The 25,470-nt window shown below is 38.0% G+C and overlaps 2 protein-coding genes across 5 annotated transcripts; both read left to right on the top strand.

Annotated features, from left to right (window-relative positions):
* The first annotated feature begins 97 nt into the window (after positions 1-97).
* LOC139980511 (uncharacterized) lies at positions 98-15,438 on the top strand. 4 transcript variants are annotated; one of them, XM_071992192.1, is made up of 6 exons: positions 98-170; positions 4,915-4,971; positions 6,417-6,532; positions 7,647-7,901; positions 9,912-10,223; positions 13,792-15,438. In XM_071992192.1, the coding sequence occupies exons 1-6, from the start codon at positions 113-115 to the stop codon at positions 14,002-14,004; spliced, it is 1,011 nt and encodes a 336-aa protein (XP_071848293.1). In that variant the 5' UTR covers positions 98-112; the 3' UTR covers positions 14,005-15,438. The 4 variants fall into 4 exon arrangements, with proteins under 4 accessions (XP_071848293.1, XP_071848295.1, XP_071848292.1 ...); XM_071992194.1 differs by lacking the exon at positions 98-170 and adding an exon at positions 888-960; XM_071992191.1 differs by lacking the exon at positions 98-170 and adding an exon at positions 3,453-3,636.
* Positions 15,439-17,990: 2,552 nt separating this feature from the next.
* LOC139980513 (CD2 antigen cytoplasmic tail-binding protein 2-like) lies at positions 17,991-25,467 on the top strand. Its single transcript, XM_071992197.1, is given in 5 exon segments — positions 17,991-18,225; positions 19,689-19,916; positions 20,708-21,031; positions 21,034-21,294; positions 22,081-25,467. Coding segments are annotated over 5 exon segments (1,056 nt in total). The 5' UTR covers positions 17,991-18,200; the 3' UTR covers positions 22,299-25,467.
* Positions 25,468-25,470: the final 3 nt, after the last annotated feature.

Below are 25,470 nucleotides of genomic sequence, written 5' to 3' on the forward strand. Positions count from 1 at the left end.
ACGTACTGGGCAGTTCTCTACGTACATGTACATTGCATGCATTGTAAAGTATGCACGTTGGATATATCTTGCCATTGTTCTTCGTCTTATTTGCTCGAACGTCTCCAATGATATGGTTGCAGAGAAGAAGAGGAAGACATTTGAAGACATAAACATAATGTGCATGTCTGGTTAGTGATATTTTACACTCTGTAAGGGGCTGCTTGTCTGTCTGTGAATTTAGCCTATGCCTATAGCCTGAGCTCTACGATGAAACCAACCAAACACCTTGGTCATCCATAGTCGCACATAATATTTGTGATCATTTCTAGTTTTGTTTCTTTTTCCTCGTTCACAATAAAGACAGTTGGGTGTTTTCCAACTTTAATATTTAATCTCCGTTGATGAAGATGGCATAAATAAGCAAACCATATTCAGCTACTATAATGTCCCATTTTAGTTTCTTTGGATTATTCACACACGTTAACTGCTGTTTGACCGACGCTGCAAGGCGCAACCAACACAGACTTCTCAGAGCCGTCTTCTGCTTTACACAATTAAGTGTAGGCTCAATATAGCTATATCGCGTAATAGTCTGACTTTTGTCCTCCTCGTGCACGCGCGCGTACGCACGGTGACACGTACACACGCGCGCTCGAGCGCTCACAACAATATCTGCAATAACTGTAAGCATGATGTACGTACATAAAACCAGCTCAGTGCGTGCGCGCATATCTATATTCGAATGTTACTATACCGTCATACACAGTGGTTTTTCAATGGACATTTTTTGTTGTCATTTTACAGGCGTCCATATCAACACGTACTGGGCAGTTCTCTACATTGCATGCAGTTTATAATCTACACGTTGGATATATCTTGCCATTGTTCTTCGTCTTATTTGTTCGAACGTCTCCAATGATATGGTTGCAGAGAAGATTAGGAAGACATTTGAAGACATAAACAGAATGTGGATGACTGGTTAGTGATATTTTACACTCTGTAAGAAGCTGTTTGTCTTCTGTAAAGTAAGTCTATGCATATAGCCTGCGCCTATAGTCTCAGCCTAGGTATGCCTTGCTTTTGAATTTATGATCTTATGATGACGTGATTAGAGGTTATAACCTTCGTGAAAAGTACCAATAAGAAGTTTATAGTTACAAATAGTCAAAGGTAGGCTAGGTAGTGTTCTAATAACAGCCATTTATTCAACAATGAGTAGATTTTGTCAATAGAAAGTTCTAAGTGTGTTATAATTGAAGCCCCCACGCTAATACTAGTTTTGTTCTCGGCGGGAAATCTGCTGTATCGACACTAGTTTATTTTGTCTATAGTGTCATTATATCGCAACTTTCGATTTTTATGCATGGAGAATAGAATGCACACAATGTCACCTTTTAATGAGTCATATGCGTGGTAATGAGGGAAAGGAGGGGGAGAAGCTGGGGGTTAGGTGTCTAAGCATAGTTTCGTATTCCTGTCTATAAAATGGTTAAGTTACACCTAAATCGTGCAGCTATTTCAATCAGATTCCCATACATGCTCTTACCATTGTTCATGACGGTACGATCTTTTGTATCGCACTGTCATTCAAAAGACTGTCTCACGTACTATCAGCACGTGGGGAAATGTGATGTATTTCTAACAGGAGCAAATCTGTTTCCACACTTAGTGGTACTTAATAGGCTAAATGATGGCAGAACATTCCCGAAGAACATAGAGCTTGTAAAACGTGCCAGAAAAGTAGCCGCGGTGGTTTTATGCTGTACGTAGCAAGAAACACTTCCTTTTCCCCCTGTTGCCACTGTTTTCATCGTTATATATACTATCCGGAAAATGTTCCTTGGAAGTCGACTAGCGAGACAGAAATTTTAAAACCAATAAGATCTCCAGTTCAAAACAGTTTCTATTGAAAAGCTGAGTCAGCTATCAGCGCACAACTGAGTCTTCAAAACTTTAGGGCAATTTAACGCCAACGCCTTTCTTCTGTTTATCCTATATAGGGCGAGACAAAACTTCTATGTTGGGTGTCCAGTTATTACACTGGCCCACCCCACCCCACCCCAACTCTCCTCATTTGGAAATTTGGCTTTCTTGACTATTGTTAAGCATGGAAATTGCTGAAGTTTTCCTTGATGATACTGTTTCCCTTGTTTTGTTTTGAGTTTACATCGGTCTGTAATTATCCCAAATTTTGTATTGAATTTTTCATTTCTTTTCTTCATGTGCTTTCTGTTTTGGTTTGTGGTAATTCTGTTTGATTTTTTTTTTTTTTAAACTTCGAACTCTCTTTATTTTTATATTATTCCGATACTTCCAACTTTTGTTAATTTTTGATCATTTCTTGTTTTGTTTCTTTTTCCTCGATCGTTTCCAAATGAAGACAGTTGGGTGTTTTCCAACTTTAATATTTAATCTCCGTTGATGAAGATGGCATAAATAAGTGGAACATATTCAGCTACTATAATGTCCCTTCTTTAGTTTCTTTGGATTATTCACACACGTTAACTGCTGTTTGACCGACGCTGCAAGGCGCAACCAACACAGTCTTCTCAGAGCCGTCTTCTGCACACAATTAAGTGCAGGCTTAATATAGCTATATCGCGTAATAGTCTGACCTTTGTCCTCCCCGTGCACGCGCGTGCATACGGTGACACACGCTCGAGCGCTCACAGCAATATCCAACATCTGTAAGCATGTTGTACGTACATTAAACCAGCTCAGTGCGTGCGCGCCATGGTGCGCGCATATCTATATACGAGTGTTTACTATACCGTCGTACACAGTGGTTTTGCAATGGACATTTTTTGTTGTCATTTTACAGGCGTCCATATCAACACGTACTGGTCAGTTCTCTACATTGCATGCATTGTACAGTCTACACGTTGGATATATCTTGCCATCGTTCTTCTTCTTAATTGTTCGAACGTCCTCCAATGATATGTTTGCAGAGAAGAATGGGACGATATTTGAAGACATAAACAGAATGTGCATGGCTGGTTAGTGATATTTTACACTCTGGAAGAGCTAGAGGCTGCTTGTCTGTCTGTGAAGTTAGCTAAATGCCTATAGCTTGTGCCTATAGTCTAGGCCTATGCCTTGCTTTTGAATTTATGTATGACGTGATTAGAGGTTAACAGTCGTGAAAAGTTTCGATAATGTAGAAGTTTATATATACAAATAGACAAAGGTTGGCTAGGTAGTGTTGAAATTAGAGCTATTTATTCGATATTGCGTAGAGTTTGCCAATAGAAAGTTCTAAGTGTCATAATTTAAGCCCCACGCTTATACAAATAAACCCTTATAAAATAAACGGGACTGACGTGTGTCCAGTTCATTTGCGAATATAAATTTGTTTTATAATTTTGCAGGAAGCGACTTTTTCAACTACTAGTACAAGGGAACATTCTCCATTTTACTGATGGCAGTTGTAGATGTACAATACAAATTTGTCATGGTTGACATTGGTGCATTTGGACGAGAAAGTGATGGTGGGGTATTCAGTGCATGAAAGCGAATTTGGGAAGCAGTTAAACACTGGTACGCTCAACATCCCAGATCTAAGAGCACTCCCAGGAACCAACACAATAGTTCCGCCGGTGTTTGTTAGGGACGAAGCTTTCCCATTGAAGCCGAATCTGATGAGACCTTTCCCAGGTATGCAACTCACAAGTTTTGTTACCAGATGAATCTCTCGCCACAGGTTCAAGTGTTTTCCAGCGTCTGAATTTTTTTTATAAATGCTATCTATTAATATTTGTTTCAAATGAAACTTACTTACTTAGAACACTATTATATAAATCTTCTACTTTGACATAAAACAATATTCGGAATGCTCATTTGAAATGTTTGACATGTGTAAAATGTACCTTTTTTTTTCTTCTTGTGTGTTTTTTTCTGCGATCAAAGGACATCAAATTTATATTTTTTCCTCATCTGCTGAACAGGATCAAACTTGGACCATGCATGAACACAAGATATATTATTATCGACTCAGCAGAGCAAGACGAATATTAGAGAATGCATTCGGCATTCTCGCTGCACGTTGGCGGATCTTTCGTCGATCAATCGATGCAGCACCAGAATTGGTGTGTAATGTTGTGAAAGCGACTATCTGCAATTATCTGACATAAAGGTACCGTACCACAATTATAGAGTAGTGTTCATCCGCTCGAAAGGTTAACCATTGTCAGAGAAAAGAGGTAAAAGAACCTAAGGTAAAGCTTGTTTAAGCATGTTATCAGTTACGATCATTATTCGTTCAGCCTTTATATGAAAGAGCGTAATTTAAAGTACAGATGGTGTGAAAATAGGGAGGATCGAAGGTGTGATATAAACCATTTAAAAAAATCTTTGATCAAATGTTGATATTACTCCGAGCGAGCAGATGAAAGGTTAGGGGTTTCAGTATGCTGCTCCTCTTCTAGCTCAAAATCGAAACGGTCATGATATGAAAGTTTGCAAGTGCCATGATAGGCCAAAATCTCAGTTATCATGTGGTGAGTAGGATATACCAGTTCTTACCAAACTTCTATCTTTGCTTTGGCAGGTCTTGAAAGTAACGAGTTTAGTGTGTAAGTCAATGGAACAATTAATTGTGGTGTGAGACATAAACGTGACATCCGACCGTCAACTATACTTTGTGGTTTAAATCAACGCAACCCATATACCATACAATTTATATATCATCTTGTTTCCCAAATTGTTGTAATTTTTTTGTTTTTGCTTTTATGATTCCTGTCGTCCTTCGTTTCTCGTTGGTGATAACTTGTTCTTAGCTGCAATCACGTGTATAACAGGATATTATTAAGGAAGTGTGACCTACTATATGCGGTTCGTTTGTTTCCTTATGGCTGTATAGCCATGTTTAGCGTCGGCGTAAAAGCGTATAACATATTATATGTGACATCTTTTCATTCGTGTTTCATCCGTTAGGAACCATGGCAGGCTCTATAGTGACGTTTCTGGTTATTTTGACGACATGCTATGTTTGTAAGTTTAATTTCTATAAAATTTGAGGAAATTTAAAATAATTTCAACAAGTTTTATAATATCATTGTTTTGCATATAACACTTGCCTATCTGTAGCTTTTTGAAATCCATTATGAAGTAAATAATTGGACTCAATAACATTTTAATGTGGTAAATTATTGGACTCAATAAAATTGTAATGTAGTAAATTATTGGACTCAATAAAAATTTTATAGTGTAGTCAATTATTGGACTCAATAACATTGTATAGTGTAGTAAATTATTGGACTCAATGACATTGTAATGCAGGCCTATATATGCAATATTGAATCTATATAGTTCTCAGAGACGTGCAATTGGTTTTATACTTGTAAATGCCCTTGCGAAGGGACACGTGCTACTTTCACTTTACGTAACACCGTCATAATGAAATTGGACAGGAGGGCATTGGTGCAGCCCGGGATCAATTAGTGGAATAGGGGAGCAATATATGCTTCGGGTAAACAATTATAACTTTAAGTATGAGCCCGGTGACATATTTGTCCAAACGGCTCGACCTGGCTCTCGACGATACTGGTAATTAGTCTCAATATATGGGGACTGGGTCTTAAGTGGATCAAATTGTTGGGTTTTTCGTGCTCTGGGAGACATATTAAAAGAAACATGTCAACAGGTTTGGCCATAAATATGCTACAGAGTCCAATAACGGTCACTTGTATATGTTCATCATACTTCATAACGTTCATACGGAAAATATGTATTGTATATAGTTATACACCAGTACCTATAAGTGTACTCTAGGGCATGATATGTAATTCATGCAGTATGAGGAAACCCGCCAAGGATGTCGACCTGTAGTATATTATGTTGCTACAACGATACTGCAAAGTTACCTAAAGTTTAATATCAGATCGAAGAAGCGATTTAATGTCTTTAATAGTTTCATTGGTAAGACCGAGACATAGAAAGATCAGTCTCTGCTGGGAAATGTATAAAGTTATTTGATAAAAGTAGTCTTTGTAGGCTATAGGTCAACCAGACCATTGTCTACAAGCCATGCTTGAAAACAGTGAACTTGAAACTATATGTCTTTGCTCAATGGCGACCTTGAAATGTGAACGGTTTTAGAAGTCAATGCAACAATTTTTATTAATTGAACTAACTACATCCTGTATATGATTTATTTTCACTTTTATGTTCGAATTATACATGCGTATAAATCTGCTTTAACATCTTTACAATATGTTATGTGGAGCAGTATAGTTATACAGGCTACACGTCAAACGACGGGATAGATCGTTACCATGGCAATGTAGCGGAAGTGGGAAGCTAGGGCTTAGGAATGGACGGGTTGCCATGTGGGAGGTATAAGAATAAAGGATGTCACTCTTAGAAAACAATACATTCTGGTACTAATACAGGATATGACCGTTATTTGACCACTTCTTTTATTCTTCCGATATTAGGTTTTCCTTCAGTTTCCGCTTTAACGTGTTTTGATTGTTCGTCACTTCATGAGAGTGAATGTTCACGACCGCTGCATGGTTCGACCGAAATCGTCGCATGTGACGAAGAGTGTTACGTAAGTTTTTGAATATTCATACAACGACATGATACCGCATATTGGTAGCAAAATTTAAGTTGTAACTTATTCGTCAAATCATTCTGGCAGAAACCATCTTCTCTTTGCAACCAACATTAGCCTAAACCTCTTTCCCACACGTTTACAACAAACATGGAATCTCAAATTTTGTGATATTAAATGTCAGCCGAGTCATATGGAATTGAAGATTTTAGTACACCGGCGAGGAAACCCTTCAAAATCAGGAAATGATGTTTTGTCGAAAGATAGATGTATTCGGAAAACGTCCTCGAGGTAAAAACGTGTAAACACGTCTTGTGATTGTATCATGATTTAACCAATTATTTCCTGTCTATGTTTATGCTATTGTTGAGGGAAATATCCCCATAAAACGCTATATAATAGATCACGATAATAACATGTAATTTCAAAGTTGCCAGCCTTTTGTATGAGGATACAGTTCCTGTGACTCGATGTGTCAGATGCATCAAACTGTGACATAGAATGATTTCGTGTTAAATTGATATAGGTGCCTCCAGATAACCCTCCGTCGATGATAACGAAAGTGGGAGACAACCCACTCACCCCCCCCCCCCCCTTCCGGCACACGCATCAACCGGCGTCCCATTTCGGTTTCATTTGGTGTATAGTCTATATATATGGTACAATCTGATAACTCTGTGTTGTTATTTCTTTCCAGTGTAGTATATGAAGAAACTCTTAAACTTGGCATATCTCCCAACAGGATCTCAAATGACTATAAAATGAATACGAAATGCAAAAAAAATGCTCTGAAGCCGATTGATACGTTCTAACAGCACGAAAGAATCATGGAGGCATAACACACATACCATTCCTTCTTTACGCTCTGCAAAGGGAAATTTCCTTAGAAGGCCTACCGGTATACTCCTTCAATCCAAAAGATAAAGATAAAATTATAAAGGATACGATAAATTACCAAAACAATGCGCGGATCCAGAGGGTGTAGGGTTCACCACTTCCCCCGACTTCCAACCTTACCAAAAAAAAAACAATGCACCCATTGACGTCTAAACCCAGACTTCCCTATCTCCCTATGAAGTCGTTCATAACTCCCTGACTATTCCTCCCACAGGTGGAAGTGACGTCATCAAACATCACCCGGGGGTGTGGGACATGTAACGATAATCGAGATTGTTGTCCAACAGACCTCTGCAATAATGAAAGAAGTTCATCGACACCTCCCATAGCTGGTGCAGGGACACAGTGTTATGACTGTACATACAGGGAGAGCAATGGAGTAAAGTACGGTCATTCATCGTGTACTTGGGAGGAGTTTGACCAACTCCATCCTTTAGTGAAAACCAAAATGTGCTCTACTGGTTGTTTGGTAAGTAAAACTGTCGGTATATATAGAAACGTATATAGAAAATGTATAGATTTTAGTCTTCGTTCTTGGGTGAATCTGTGGTCTTCTGCAGTGTGGAATGGATAAGAACGATAAGAGACCTGGGACCTGTTTCACAAAGCACTAAGTCGCGTCCAACAGTGGTCTTAAGACGCGTCTTAGTGGATATGACTTAGTGCCGGTTTCACAAAGATCACTAAGTCGCGTACAGGACTATAGTCCACTCTTCACTAAGTAGCTTAACGGGACTTAGTCTACGTATCATTCGGACGAGACCTAGGGACTGATATCTTAGTGTATTTCTAGTCATGCGATCGATCTGGCGCCAATTTTAAACCTGCTAAGTCTATACAAATTACACAGGAACCCAGTATGGGTCTTAAGTTTGAAAGCGTGTGTCTGCGTCACTTCAGCGAGTCCGCAATACTTTATGCCCATGATGCAGGTTCTTCCATGAGGACTGCGCCTCGACCCACCACACACCTATACCCATCTCAGATTCGATTCAGATGATATATGATAGCTAGCTTGGAATGGGGACATGATGTTAAAATGAACATATAATTTAATCTATCTTCGTCCGCAAGCTCCGGAACCTTTTACGTGGACTGCAATTTTACGTGGACTGCAAATCAATCAATTTTAGATCAAAAAGATCAATTTTACGTGGACTGCAAAAAAATCGACAATTTCAGGGTCTATACCCACCCCTCCCATGGATGACTTAACACCCTAGCTCTCCCAGTACAAAACGTGGCGATTGTACCCCCCCCCCCCCGGACGTTATATGTATTCTTACAGTGAGATGAATCAACTTTATACATTACTTTCGTCGACAATATTTTTTTTTAATTCTCCAAATGTTAACTCAATTTTACTTTGCTACCGTATTTGAAATGGACCTTTAATGTAGTTGATGTATGTAGTTTATCACCTATACATTGTTATATAACTTTGTTTTAATTTGCCGCGAACGGTATTTGAAATATTGAGCCGACTGCAATTTATACCCGAATTGATTTTATGTAAATTACATAAAGACGATAGAAAATCTAAAGAAGAAAAACAGGCAGACATCAAAGATACCGATAGTTCAGTTTATTTCAGCGTTGAACTATGACACGTTTTAAAACAATGTATCAACACTGCTAATAATATTATAGTGTTAAAAAAAACGAGCTGTCGAAAAAAATATCAACGTTTGCCTTAAAGGAGCATTCTAAACGGATTATAAAACTATATCTTAGTATAATGATACAGCATCACATACACAAATGGTTTATATATCTGTTCTAGTAGGCTATAACATTTAAAGCTAAACGTTTAAAACACATGTACTAACCGATACTGCAGTGGTATAGCGGGATTAAATCCAACCATGAATTGTACGTGCCCCAGTTACGAGCAGTGTTACCAGAGTTAGCGTTTTTACACTAGATCTAGCGTTTTTAGTCATTTGTGGGGTTCTAGCGCACGTTTTTTCTAATTTTGGTAATTCTACCGTTTTTTGCCTAAAACTAGTTAAATTTACCAAAAATTGACCACTTTTCAGATTATTTAGACAAAATTCTTACTTGGAGACCCATCCAAATTTATTTTGAGTATGTTTGCCCAATCTTCGGAATTTCCTACCGAAAATTTCCATATTTTTTTCAAATTTTCTGGGTCAGACTATTACTCAAATCAACTATTCAAAATCTATTTTGTGATCGGTGACCATTCATCCTACGAATCTGTGCTAAATTGACTCCAAACAACACGAATGTTAGGGAAACTACCATTTAACGTTTTCTAGGGTTTTATTTTCGCAAATCTAGCGTTTTTTCGTCAACTGTCGCTGGTAACGCTGGTTACGAGAAAATGCTTTGAGGATGGCGATATGGTTTCTGAAGTTTGGACATGGCTGACCAATATCTGAAATTATAGCATATTCTAGTGTATCGGACGTAAGAACGTCATAGATAATTATGTTTTTTGTTCTCGAATTTACAGGTTTCTGAAATTACCGCTGAAGATGACCAAGGAAGGGAATACATCCTGACTCGTCGCTGCGCAGAAGAGGGATCGTGTGCCGATACATGTATGACACAACCAGGTTACAGAAGCTGTAACAGTTGCTGTAACGAGACGCTATGTAACGGTAGAAGGATAGGCTTAGTGGAAGTCACAGAACCTGGCAACCAATGCTATTCTTGTACATACTCTGCGACCACAGCAGGGTATATCGGTTCACCAGGATGCTATAAACCTTTCAACGCATCTGGTGAAGGTGTACGTAAGGAAGCTTGTACTGGAGAGTGTAGGGTGAGTGAGGTTATGCTCAGACGCAAAATTGTCAGTTGATCGAGGTCCAGTTTAAACGTCGGGTGTTGACGGGGCGTGTATGAGAGGAATATACTCCCCTGGGCAGACTAACTGTGCCCTTCTCCATATGTGCAACCATCACTTGTACAAGATGTTGCAGAAATAGTGAAAGTTTAACTGCAAAAATGTTTTTTTTTTCAGTGCTAAACTTAACACATACATCACCGGCAACCGTGCACATGTAATACGCGGTTGCCAAGGTTACACGTACGCTACTGCAGACGACAAGATTGACCTTTTTCATAAAAGTAAACTTTCTCAGGTTTTAGAACAGGTAATAATTAACTGCCTTGTCAAGAAAATTGCTGAAGAATTTCGCCAAATGTAGAAAATCTTTCGAAAAATGTCATTTCTATAGCAAACGACGCTATTAATGCGTGGTATTTTCTTCGCCTTAGCCATATAGCCTAACGTTAGGCCTATATAATTGTAAAGCAGACGACCATGAGCCTAGGTTATTGAACATCAGATCGGACTTACGAACTAGACATATTTAGAATTGATGAGTTTAACGGCGCGATTTCAAGACAGTTAATTCATTTATGATGTTTGGTATGAACGTATTGTCGCCGACGGAGGTTGGTTGAGCATTATGGTGTCAGAATCTGATCGTCCAACGGCGATAATGCATAGACCTATATGTCTATAGCCTAACCGAATAGAGTTATAAAGCAATCGTTACAGGCATAACGTTCCGTTTTCTGGACAAAAGGGTTCACTTTTGGGGCCATTTGAAGGCTCATAGGATGTTGGCTATAACATATAGTCGCCATAATGCGTACTGGTAGTCACCCGGCCACCTAAATAGACCTACATGCATCATATATGCGTTACTCTACTACAAGACTAGAACAAATTTAAGTCATCGGCGTAGGTCATCTACGGACACCTAGCCAATTTGCCCCATATTCAGTACATTAAATGTGTGTGATAAACTCATTCAATATTTGTTGAAATATTTGGAATAGCTCTCTTTGTTTCTAAGATACACACTTTCGAAGTTTTGATAAATCTGGGAAACTTATTAAATATGTACAAACTATGACGTAGAGTGTTGCACTCCACAAAATTTCTTTTTTTAGCACTTAATAATTTAACCCCTAATTGTAAGCCCACATATATCATTTGAATAATGTGATGTTCCTCTTTTCAAAGAAGAGATTTAAATATTTCAAAAAATCGCCTGAGTCCACGAACCTGTGTGCAAAACTAAGGTTGTGAAAACAAAGGGATACCGTAAATGAAATTAAGCATTCACTCCCTTTACATCATCAATGTGCAAAACTTAACTAATGTTTGTTCATAAATAAAACTAGAATTCAGAAAAGACTTAGTCAAACTTTGATGGATGTTGATGCAGGGAGTTGTTAACAACTCCCTAGTTGATGGTAGTTGCAGCTATATCAATGGGTTCTATTACAGTGATATTTTATAGGTGTCGGTAGACCTTTAAATTCGATGAATAAAAGGCAACGCTGAATTATCTACGGATAAGTGTGTGTGCCAGTTCGATCATTTGCAGAGTACCGCCGTCATAAACTCTGTCATCTTTAGGGCTGTTATATATTTTCACTATCATTTCACTGGTTATCTTATGTGGTCAATTACTTCAGTTATACAGCTCTTAAGTTGGACTAAAAGTGTGCGGCACGACGGAAGCGAAAACGTAAAGTTTGCAGAATAAGGTGTTATTATCCCCAGCCTAAAGTGAGATGCGTAGAGAGCTTGTCAGTATCTGTGTCTGCTGCATACAATGTCGGATACGCTTTTGACGCATACTCTCTATTGGAAGTGACAACTAGCTATATCTGAAACAGTTTAAAGCGTACTCTGTAGTAATTAACTTAATTTTAACCAACATGGTATGTTTTGCAGCCAACATGTTTTCTTTCAGATTATTATAAAACAATAAGAAGTTAGAAAGAAGGGTTTTTTTTTCTGTAAAAATGAAACTGAAATTTGGATCAGGTTAAAGCAAGACTAGAGCAAGACTAGTATATGATGCACACATGGCAAACGCAATATACCGTGAGGTTTTCAAGGTAAACTTCAGAATCAGGAAACAAGAATTTTTCAAACTCAAGAACGAAGTAAATGCATGCATCCTTGGGAGATACAGTACAAAACATAAAGGAATAAGCCTTTTTGGAAGATGACGGAAGGAAAACGACGAGGAACAGATAGGCTTTATTTTGATCTTGTAGGAAAGATAAAAGAATTATTTCAACAACATTTATATAGATATGTTTATATGGGAACAAAAGTGGAGGAACATTTTGCAGTAGCAATTCTCATCATTGAGGGGTGGCAACAAGCGATTCTTGGGGGTCATTTAACCAGGGCAACCAATGATAACTTCCAACTTTATGAGTCCACAAATCACAATTGTGTCCGTAATGTTTTAACTTGAATAATGTAATGTGTGCCAACATGCCTATATGCCTTGTCCATACTTATTTCACCAATAACTGCATGCCTTTTCTAGCGAACCCACAAAGTAACTTGCCCACATGTTTTCATACAGTTATTGTAATTCTTGTATACCGTGAAGAGCAGTACATGCAACGTACCATGCATGCTTTATGGTATAATTAAGGTTGCACTTCAAGGACAGTCCGTATATAGAACCATTCTGAACTAGTAATGTCAGTAATGGTCATATACCAGTACAATTAACAAAGTACATTGTTACAAATGGATTTGCGTGTATTAATTTCATGCAATACGAAACTATTATGGCTAAGGATGAAAATAATACCCAATTAAACGTGAATTTATTTCGTAATAGTTGCTTCTAGGTATGTGGTTTCATGTTCCTCAGAAAACTTTGCGACAGAACCCGTACCTTCCCACACAACGTATAATTATAATAATGCTCACTTTTTTTTCTATGTGTATGCGTGACTCTCTGGAGGTTTCAGCGGTTAAATGGTAAATATAGAATCTAATACCGGGACAATAGTTCATCTGCAATGGTTTACTAAAGAGAGGGAACAGAAATATACCCGTAAACGGCCATTTTTTCGAGCGCCGAACAGAAATCTGTATGTGCAAATTCCGCCAATGTCCATTTCCGACATGTTAATCCGTCCGTGCCCTGGCTGTTTAGAATGCCGACTAATGTGAATAGAGTGAGAGAGAGAGAGTGATGGAAGTATATGTCGGTATAGGCAGTACCCTTTCTATTCAAATCATATTCACTGTTATTTTGTTATAAAGCGCCACTTTGGTTCGGTTCTGCAACCTCGATGAATGCATATGTTTAATATGTTTGTCACAATGTATTGGTCGGTAGGAAACCGCCAAAACATATTCTCTTGCAATTAGTTTGAGGTTGATCCATTTTTTTGTTCACAGATTGACTGGACTATTATCAATTATACGTTGTTACATCTTTGGCTTTAATTCTGTTGTGAGTGTCACGTATTTCCTTACATTTATTTCGTTTTTTATTTTTAATTTTTTAATATTTTTTATAATTATTTTCTTTTTGGGCTTCACATTTCAGCTCACAGTGATCAGAAATGCCCAAACTGTCGCCGTTCAGCGTAGCTGTTATCCGGGGTGCTTACCTTCACACCAAGAAAACGACGACAGTGAAAACTCGGTGTATTGCTGTACTGGATCACTTTGCAACAGCGCCATCTCTTTATCGAAAAATGTTTGGGTTGTACCTTGTATTTTAACAATTGTCATAAATTTGTCAATATTGATGTTTTAAATTCTAAATAACTTTTTCTTGCTTTTTTGTCAGCCATTTTTTTTCTTGTGTTGCTATTATTGGTTGAGACATGTTCACAAGATGATCCGCCTATTCATAAATTCGTTAAAAAAAATGGTTAAAAGTTACCAGTTCTATATTTTAGAAAGTAATGATTAATAAAAGAAATAACAGTTGGGGTAATATCCTAAAAAGCACTGATCATTTTCTATTGGTAAATGTTTGATTATATTCGTCACCATTCTATTCACCACTAACTAACTTACTTAGTGAAATTCGCATTTTTTGAAAGGTTTCTTCACAAAATTGATAAATCAATCAATAAATTTATATTGTCTCCAATTCGGGTGTTATCAGTTTCTAAAACTTTTCAAAAGTACTTTTCTTGAGATAATGTTCTTAAACAATTAAATATATTATTCTAAGGGTTCAATTAGATAGGGGGCTGCATGTGGGTGATTAAGCATTTTGACATTCTGTCATAGGTCTATAAGAGGTAGGGGCGGGGTTGGGGGGGGGGATCAGGCAGTACTGGTGACGCCTTTAGTAATTGTTCAATTATTTTTATGGCTTTTTGATATTTTGCAGTAATGTTAAAACAACTCAAAGGTCAAACTTAAATATGTATAATATTCTTACATATTAATGAGATTGCAAAGTACTAATTTCAAAATCTTTTGTTTTAAGCTATGTACTTTTAAGCTGATTTAAAAAGTTTTGTAAATAAATTATTCTTACTGTAATATTGTTTATTGCCCTATGTACCTATATACCATAGATCATTACATAAATATATGTATGTTTGTATGTATATATATATATATATATATGTGTGTGTGTATGTATGTATGTATATATATATATATATATATATGTATGTATATATATATATATATATATATGTAATGATCTATGATCAATAATTATTGTTTGTAAGTATAATAATAACGAAAATGTGAGTCACAGCTGCATAATGGCCTGATTAGTTGAGCGGCGCTGTGCGCCGGTGTTTGCTTCAAGTCGTGTGAACCATGGCGATCGGATGCGAGGCGGCTGCATAGTAGTAGCATTACCAAGGTTCATTCTTAATTATATGTTTATATATGCGGCTAATTATCCCAATTCCATATCCTCCCGCAAAAGCGTTTGGGAGAGTACGTTGAGAGTCTCGCCTTCGGGCCAGAAGTGGACTAGCTGACTTGCAATGGAGGGCGCACGTCGATTCGACTGGGTTGATGTTCAACGTCCGTGAAATCATGGCCTCGATGAGGCGTATTTAATCTCTTGTTCAACTTTACATTTGTTTTCAAATTTTTATTAACTCTTCCTTTTTTCATCGCATTTGTTTTTCCTCTCGTAAAGTAATCAAAATTGAACTGAAATGAATTCATTCTAATACATATCTTTCTAAACTCGGGTCCACGAGAAAGCATATATATTTCTCTTGTCTTTATTCCCCATTATAACTGCGTTTTCTTTACAGAACAAATAACTCTGATTGATTAGGAAAAGTAGTTCAACATTTCCATTATAAACTTAATTTTTTCGATACCGGGTTGGGAAAAAAAACTAGTGAATACATCAACCAATGCAGCAAAGTTTTACACCTTTCAAAAAATGTTTATCCATCCAACAAAAGGGGGTCACATGGAAATTTCTGGCTGAAATAGGATCCGGGCAAGCGGGGTAGGGAGGGGGGTACTGAGTAACTAGTATTTGCGCGAATCATTTGCTAAAAAGTGAAGAAGTAAAAATTCGCTACTATGATAAATGTCTGAAGATACTACAGCCAGCTCCCGGGACTTCGCCATCATGAACCGCCCACCGGGGGTTCTGAGATACTTTCTAAAGACATTTTACAATAGGAACAACACATATCTGAACTTGTTGCGGTTTCCAAGGGTTTGGACATCGCTAGACCTCTTCCGATTATCACTGCTCCAATTCAGTAACAGTATATAATTTATATATACCTCAACTTAACCCAATCAGACATGCCCTCCTGCAGGAGCTCCTATAGTAGAGCTCATCGAACAGGATACAACTAGTTAAAAGACATCCTCGGCCTACTACACCCCTGACAGGGGCGTCGGAGCCGGTACGGCAGGTCCGGCGAACGCCGGACCAATATTCACGCGCGCCAAAAAAAAAAATAGGACTAAGAAAAAAAATGACGGCAAGTAGGCTAAATGTGACTACTCTGGCATGGCAGGGGTCTTGTTTTCAAGCTCGGGAAGTGCCATTTCCTGCAATCTGGGGGGCATTTTATCAAAATTTTCTCCATTACGCTACGCGCCAACCATGGTGGCGCGTAGCGTAGTTTGCCCTACCAAACGCCCCCCCCCCCCCCCGATATGATAGATGGCCACATTCTGATCTGCCGTACCAATCCCAAATAGCTTTCGACGCCCCTATGGAAAGCCGTTTTAACATTTAATAAGGAATTTCAGATATCTCGAAATAATTTCAGGTATCTCAAATTAAATTACAGATATCTCCAATTTATTTCAGATATCTACAAATAATTGCAGATATCTTAAAATCAATTTCAGATATCTCGAAACACCAGTGAATTTCAGATATCTGAAATTGAATTCGAGATATCTCGAATTCAATTTCAGATATCTCGAATTCAATTTCAGATATCTCGAGTTCAATTTCAGATATCTGAAATAGAATTTTAGATATCTCGAATTCAATTTCAGATATCTCGAATTCAATTTCAGATATCTGAATTAGAATTTCAGATATCTCGAATTCATTTTCAGATATCTCGAATTCAATTTCAGATATCTCGAATTCAATTTCAGATATCTGAATTAGAATTTCAGATATCTCGAAAACTATTTTAGATATCTCGAATTCAATTTCAGATATCTGAAATAAAATTTCAGATATCTGAAATAAAATATCAGATATCTCGAATTCAATTTTAGATATCTGAAAAAGAATTTTAGATATCTAAAATAAGAAACAATTTAAGATATCTGAAATTCCCGATTAAATGTTAAAATGGCTTTCCATACGCCCCTGCCTGATTACGCACTATCACTGTTACTGCAATGTAACAGTACACTACGAAGAAGTGTATACAGTGTATAAAATATATCACACGGGGAACGTAGGCTACCTCTTTTCTTTACTTTTTAGATTAAGTACGCCTACGCCTGTGCGTGAAATAATTTCCTTTTCCACACCTTCGTGCTTCTACATGAGATAGTCTCCCGATAATATTATTTTCTTGCATATCAAAACTTGTGTTCTAGTAATTTACTGGGTTAGCGGGTAATGGGCACGTTTCGTTTACTAGGCGGGCAAAATAGTATACTATGTGGGCAATTGCCCACACAGTTAGTGTGTTATTTACTTCCCTACTGCTCGGTGAAACCTGGATCCTTTTCTCCCTGAGTAACTATTAGCTATTTACAGTAAGGTGACCATATTTGCCTGACTGGAATCAGGGACATTTATTGCGTAACTGATATGGGGGGAGGGGTCTAAGGGGAGTGGGTGTCCCCCTCCCCTTTGGAAAATTTTCTAGTGCCTAAGGTGCTTAGATGTAAAATGGTGATACTTAGAAGCACTTTTTAAATCAATTTTATTTTCAAAAATGTAGCTTTTTCTTAGATGAAATTTATTTACTTTACGAAAGAGTGCTAAGCTAGATCGATCTAGCATATTCTACTTTACACTGGCCCACCTGAAATACTGTTTAGTTCCGTTCTGCGACTGCACACTTGAATAAATTTGTTTTTTTACAATTATTTTACTTATAATGTGGGATATTTTCGAAATTCCTGAACATTTTGACGGATCGGGGACATTTTCGGGGACACTTGTTCATCGGGGACAGCACACTGTAATCGGGGACTGTCCCCGAAAATCGGGGACGTCTGGTCACCTTAATTTACAGTATTACATTTTCCGTAGTTTCACAATAGGGGGACACGAGATCAAAAAAAAATAACAATAATAAAATTGAGAGGGCGACATTCAAATCGTTAATTCTGTTGTAAGTTGTGTCAACACGTCTATGGTGTAAATAGAAAGGCAGTTTTCCTTACGTGCACTGATAACTAACGGATTGAGGTATTTGCATTGTACAGATGAAATGCATAATTAATTAAGTTGAGATCGTTAGGCCATAGACATTTCCTCAATTAGCCGTGTCTGTTAAGTACGCTAGTCGTAACTGCATGCTTTTGGTTAACCCTCTTGCAGGTAAGTACCAATTTCACGAAAGTCAGTACTCTATGCATTACTGTAACTTACAGTACAAGTTACGCCGTTCATTCAATGTTGTTCCTAACTATAAGAACCAAGCGTTACCCACACCAAGACTCTCATTCATGAGTCACCCTGTCCTTAAGGAAACATTGCTCCCATTGCATTTTCTTTCACCTTCTAGGTTATGCGATTTTATAAATGTAAGAAAGGCAACGACTTTTCAAACTTTGCTTTGAATAGTAGGCCTAGGCAACAGTACTTTTTGAGGTCCATTTTGTTTTACTTTGTACAGTGCCTTGAGCTGATAACATTATCTGGATAATGATGCATTATCAATTTTGTTATCAGTATTGTTATTATTAATTGATATGTATACATGAAAAGTGCTTTAACATATAAGGCATTGAAGACTCGCCCCAAACCGCGTGCCACGCTCTGAAAAAGTTAACTTTCCGTTGCTCGCAAGTGAAGTGTTCTTCTTGTCGCTACAAAATGCAGACAGTAATGAAACGTGATACCTTGTTATCTTTTATCTAGACCTGAGATGTCCATTGCTGCTATGTATTCTGTGTTGTGGGTATTGACAGTAGTTGCATGTATTGACTGTACACTAGTGTCTAATTACTGACGGGGCAAGCTGTGTGTTTATTTTCTGGGATCGATGGTGGTGTCTTACACTTCTGTTACACCTCACCCAAAACTAGGTCAGATTACCGGCATGAGACGTTTCTTTTTGCGCGAGTCTTCACACCCTCTAAGATAAGGTTACTCTATTGTTTGTTTGACAGTACTATGGTTCTTTCAATTGCTCAAGGCCTATCTTTATCTGCTTTTAAAGCATGCAAGGGAAGGTCAAGTTTGCATAATTTTGTGTTATCACACAGTCTAGGTGATGAAATTGCCCACCCCATTATTTCACAAAATCATGTACAGAAGAATTCAATGCTATTAATTTACACATCTCACATTCGATGAGATCTGGTAAGTCCTCATGGATCTATCTTGAAAAGCAGGAATGTGGTTTTAGAGATCTGTCAATAGTTGATCATAGCAGTCACAACTCACAAGTACAGTAGCACTTACTTGAATATAAAAATGCCCTGAACAACCTCAGGGAATGTTTTGCATCTTGTTCTAACAAAAATATAGCCGCCTATTAAACCTGCTTTACAGTATGACATCAACATACATTTCCTCTGATGAGAATTCTTTACAAGATTCATGAAACTAAATCTTGTCACATTTTGGTGATAGTGGTACATCCATTTATCAATCACACTATCAAACTTACTCTTCCTGTTGTTGGACTATCATTTCCCAATATTTCTACCCCCCCCCCCTTTCCCTCCCACCAAGTAGACCTGTTGCACTATAACTTTGAATGATATGATGTACTGTACAATTTTATCAAGGAACCTTCATTTTCCCTTACAACTTGTTTTCATGAATTTTTCCAGCAAATATGTCTAAAAGGAAAGTTTCCTTCGACGAATTGGGCATCGACAAATCGGAAGAGCCTGTCTGGAAGAAGACCAAGGCTGGAGTTGCTGCAGTCGATGAGGAAAACAAAGGAGAACGGTTGAGGACATTTAAGCAGAATCACACCTTGGACAGCGATGAAGAAGAAGATGATGATGAGACGACAGAAGAACAGTACGGAGTGAATGAGGATGATGTGGTGGAAGGTACAGTTGACACTTGTGTTTTCAAAGAGGTGTTGGGAGGGAAGACAGAGATGGGGGGGGAGTGGAATTGGGGGGATAATTTGGTCAAAACAGTCTCATTTGGGAAAGGTCAATGCTACTGTAGTATTGGACACAATTTTACATTCTTTTGTATTGATGAGATCTTGCGTTGGATCATACTGAGGTGCGAATAAGCAATTGTTAATGAAAATTTGGCAGAGGTCTCAAATGTTTTGTGGCTTTCACATGAAGGACTTACCTCTAAGAGGTTGACAATACAAAGTGACGTATTTGGTATACCCATTTTTGTCTCCTTAATCGGCCAGCGTTAGGATTCAGACAACATCAAAAGATGTCCAATTGAAAATAAATTGTGAAATAATGAAAAAAAGGGATCGATCAATGGGATTCTGAAATGACAGAGAGTATATACAAGCGTGATATACCGTACATATCGTGTGAATTGATGATTACTAATATATTGAAGCCGAGCTTAAGGGGTGGGAATGGGTGGAAGAGGGAAGCCTAACCAAAAGAAATGTGTTCCCAAAGTCTTTAGGGCTCCCCAGATACCTCCTCCACAAAGTTTCCTTGGCCTTTAGAACACATAATTAGATACAAGTATTTTCATCATACACAATTTTTTGAAGCCCATCAACCATTTTATTTCATAATATTTCAGAAATGTAATCATAACTAACTAAGGCATCTTTTGGCATATGTGCACATAATAGAAAAGAGAAGCCCAATTTTCATCTGATCGAGAAGCTTATCATGTCACTTTTTTTCAGGAGCCGAAGACCAAACGATACAAGTTGACGAAGGGGTGAAGTTGACACCCTTTAATCTTCGAGAGGAGATGTCGGAAGGACGCTTCGATGCAGACGGCAACTACTTTGTCAAGAAGGAAGACCAGGTCAGGGACAACTGGCTGGATAACATCGACTGGGTGAAGGTCAAGGAGCGTCCGGAGAGCGACGAAGGGGAAGGAGGCGAGGAGGAAGTCCGACCAGAAAAGGAAGTCCTAGCCGAGATAGCCGGACTCATGAAACCCGGAGAAACGATCACAAAAGCACTCCAAAGGTTAGGAGGAGGTAAAAGAACCAGAAGAGGCAGCACAGAAAGTCTTCCCAAGAGAAGGTCGAGGAAGAATCCAAAGAAGAGGCCGGTCAGAGCAAAGAAGATTTGTTGAAGTTAACAGGACTGGCGGATGATATCCTGTGCAGAGGGAACTACGAGGTCTACGGTTACACCTACGAGCGGATTCAACACCTCCTCAAGAAACAGGAGGAGAAGGCGAAAGAACAGGTAGACGCAGCGTTCGATATGTTTGGAGAGGAAGTCGATGAAAAGAAACTCGAGAATCCAACACCAAAAGGTAGGGAATTTTAAGACATACAGAGAAAGATTCAATAGAAGCTCAAATCACCTTGATAATTGAAACTTTGCTATTGTGTTTGTTTAAATACTAGATTGGGAGTGGGGTGGGGGAGATAAACCTGTTGATGTCAATCCATTTGTATTGTCACTTTGTCATGTGAATTTAACAATCAAAATTTGCTCTTTGCCAGGTGCTTGCCTACATAGTCACTTTGTTAAATATGCTCAGGTTTTTCTTTCGTTGTTAACCCAAACAATCTCCTTGAGTTAGCTGTTACTTTTTTGTATACACATCTTTTCAACGACATCAAGTTCAGGAAGTTGGCATATTTCACATAGCTAATGCATGATCAGCGAAAAGCATCCTAGAAGCACCTCAAACTGGAAGTTTGCAGCTACTCAACTCTCGATAATCCTCCCAAGTTCAGGCGAAGCAAGGAAATTTAAAAAAAAAATCATATTTATTTTGGTTTTTGTAAAACATCAATACAGATCGTACAGTACTTGTAACCTTTCTCTCTTTTTGAATGGCAACTTTTTTCGTCCAATGAATCCATTGGGCTGCTACTATACTTTTCTTGCTCATATGATTACATAAATTATAAGGGATTATTTTAACAATTTAGGTTGGTGGTGTTAATATTCTTAGATGTATCAGAGATCTGCCAAATGAAACCAAGAATTTTATACAGAAGAAATCCTCTCTTTTGTATGTCAGGAAACCACTCGTGCAGTGGACTATATTTCTGCATTCTTCAAATACGTTGTTTTTTTATCGCTGCAGATGATTCCGAGGAGGCGCTAGATCTTTCAGACGCCGTCCGCTGGGAGTTCAAGTGGGAGAATAAGGCAGATGTCAAGACGTACGGCCCTTACTCCAGCGAGCAGATGCAGGAATGGGTCAGCCAGGATTACTTTAAGGACGGCGTTTTCGTGAGGAAAGTCGGGAAAGATCAGCAATTCCATACTTCGAAGAGGATCGATTTTGATCTGTACACATGAAAAGCCTGTCTCGATCGTACTGTTTTCCATCGCCATAAAGTACTAGAAGCATCGATGACTAAAGACCTTGCGGGCAAATTTTCAGAGCCGGAGGCTTTTGTCTTCAAATTCTTGATATTTGTGTCTGGAAAAAGTGTCACAATATGTCTCATCTTTTTGTAGATAACATATATGCATGGCTTCATGTGTTAATATGAACAAGGGAGTCTAGGAGACTGCTGTGGAATTTCTGGATTCACAGCTGTCAAGAACGGACACTTCCTGTAGGTAGAAACAATCATCTCTCTGTTTTTGTTTTGTTTTTTTTTTCTACCAAGAATTCAAATGTTTCTACTTTGCATCTTTCCATTTGAACAGGATTAAAACTGGAGACATTTTGGAAGTGTTTCTGATTGCAGGAGGACCTAAAATACATACATACACGCACACATACACACACACATACATACATGCATCCTGTGCTCATCCTATCTACTGATCTTATAGCTCCCATAGGTTGCGACAGGTGACTTTTAATCTTAGACATATGTGGAATTTAAGCTGACAAGTGTTGGGATGGTTGGGGGGGATGGGGATGGGACCATGCCCCATATTCCATCTTCTGTCAGGGGAAATGGTTCAGCAGAGGTTTTTCAAACAACTCCTTGTCAAACAGCTTTTACTATGTTTTACTGGCTCAAGATTTTTGCAAATGAGATTTGGAGATCCCACTTTGAGACAAACATAAACACATGAGTATCACAGGGAGTGGGCAGGAAGACTGGCATGGGAGGGGTGGGGGGAGGTGGTTGGTAGAGAGAGAATACTCTTTCCTGTCTAGTGACGACAACTTTTACCAAATTTGGTTTTTCGTCAAGAAACTAGAAGATGCAACGCAACAGTGAACATCACTGTTGTCACCACAGATGTTTACATCTTGAGAAAGACTGTTACCGTTAGGCATCGTGTCAAAAGAAGGACGCCGAGGGGGCTGCAGCATCTCGCAGCTAGGCTGCACAGGATGTAATGTGTTGTCCTGTGCGGTTTCACATAACAGGCACTGAAGTTTCAGAAAATATGCACTTGTGCTAAGGGAATGTGCTAAGGGAATCTCTATTGTTCGATATTGATTTTTGCATTTTTATAGGGGCTTTTGCAGTGAATTACAACTTTTCTTTTTGACACAGTGGCATAGAGAGCAAAAAAATGTATCAAGCCTTTGCCTGATGAGGGCTATAATACTTTCATAACAGATGAGCTTGATGTCTGCAGTTGTCGCCAAATTACTAAGCATATTAATAGATTAGTGCAAAAGTTGGCATAAGGAGGGACACGTTAAAACATTCTTTTACATCATGTCATGTAATAGTTTTTTAAAGAACAGCGCTTCAAGTTGATTTTCATAATTTCTTTCGATACTACCGCAGAACTTGATACTGCTTGGGATGAATAAGCATCTTTATTTTCCCTTTTTTCACTAGCTGCTTTAGGATAAGAGTGGGAAGGGATGGGGGGGTGGTAGAATATTAGAAGGTCAGCATTCATGTAAGGTAGTTACCGGAAGACTCTGCAAAGTACATAAACCTGTTTGATTGACATTTAGATATAGTTATATTTGCTGATAAAGTTGCCATCAATAAATAACATTATATCTGAATATTTTCCCTCGATCTTCACATAAATTACATCCACCAAAGAATGCTTATTGATTTTGCTTATTTTAAGTGCAATGTTACCCTCGGATGGCAAAAAGGAGAGAATTTAACTACTGCCCGATTGAGTCAAGTTTTAATAACTTCTGTTTCGCCTAAAATATTCCCTGTGGGAATTTTATTAAAAATTTGATGACAATTGCAAGAGGTGAACTAAAGTTTGGTTTTTGTAGGAAAATGAATTTTTCCAACATTTTACTTATGTGAAAGAAATATTTGTGTGCCTGAATGGTTTCCTTCACTATTTGAGTTTCTTAATCTGACTTTTATTTTACAACAGCAAATGTACAATAACACAGCACCACCACCCCCCCCCCTCCTTAAGACCCCTTCCTCCCAGCTGAAGTATATGTGGTTGCCCACGTGACTGTTACCACAATGTCTGGTTATCAATTTGTCTGAATCAAATATACGATCTTTTACGTAAGAGCATGCTTAATCTTACTCATTATGTGGGATGTTAAATTACTGCAAACGTGCAATGAAATTCTTCAAAACACCGCTTTTAAAATTCTAATGTGATTATGTCTTGGCTGAAATTCCAGATACTTTTCAGATATTGGTTTTTGGGGTTGTTTAATTTTTAATTGCTGCCTGTAGCACATTTGCAATGTTTTCCATTAAAATATTCAGCATCTTCAGTTGATTTGATAAATTTTTTGGCGCTGTTGCCTTTTGGGTACTGGAAATTTCCACATTATCAACAGTGTAGTTCCTTATCTCGACTAGTCAAGTTTCATTAATTTCATTTCAATAATGCAGAAAAAAGTCAACAATTTTGAAAGTTAATCAGTTTGCTCTTTGCATGTGAACAGTACTGATGTGAAGAATTGTCAGGAAGACAAAAAATGTTTGAATGAATCAGAATCTCCACTCACTGTTAACAGGGAGGGGGGTAGGTGGGGGAGGGTGGGGGCAGCGGAAAGGAGTGAGACCAACTCTCAGTGATATTGAAATTCCATATGTGGTGACAACACACTTATATGAAAATCATTGTGAAAATTATAGGGAGGGAGATAGTGGCCATGGTTTGCTAGCCCAAACCCCCTCCCTATTATTGTGTCAGGGGCCTTTATTTACTGACATTGAAATGGTGCAAAAGTTTAAACAGTTTCTAGTTTATTTAATTGCTATCTTATTTAGAGTAATAGTAGTGAAATTGATGAGATTGACTGAAAATATTGACTGATCAACAATTGCTTTAATTTTAATGAAAACTTCATCAGCTCTAACCTATTTGAGAACACTTCCATGATCATCGGAAGAATTTGTACATTATTGCATCTTTACAAGATGGATACTAGATAATGGCTTTAAATACTCAGTTTTTGGATAGAAATATCATTCATGGTTTCAAGGGAGAGGGGAAGTAGAAAAGGGATATATGGGTGTGTCAACAAAGTCATGTTCTGTTGTCATGTGGAATATATATATATGTTGGAAGGGAAAACTGAAAATAAAAATATCCTTCAAAAGTATTC

Source organism: Apostichopus japonicus, chromosome 15, assembly GCF_037975245.1.
Source record: "Apostichopus japonicus isolate 1M-3 chromosome 15, ASM3797524v1, whole genome shotgun sequence".
Taxonomy (NCBI): Eukaryota; Metazoa; Echinodermata; class Holothuroidea; order Aspidochirotida; family Stichopodidae; genus Apostichopus; species Apostichopus japonicus.

Excerpts from the sequence above, each read along its gene's own strand:
- LOC139980511 (XM_071992191.1), top strand. The coding sequence starts at position 3,468 with ATGGTGGGGTATTCAGTGCATGAAAGCGAATTTGGGAAGCAGTTAAAC. Across the intron at positions 6,533-7,646 it reads CATGTGACGAAGAGTGTTAC|GTGGAAGTGACGTCATCAAA; the intron begins GTAAGTTTTTGA and ends TTCCTCCCACAG. Across the intron at positions 10,224-13,791 it reads CTTGTACTGGAGAGTGTAGG|CTCACAGTGATCAGAAATGC; the intron begins GTGAGTGAGGTT and ends TTCACATTTCAG.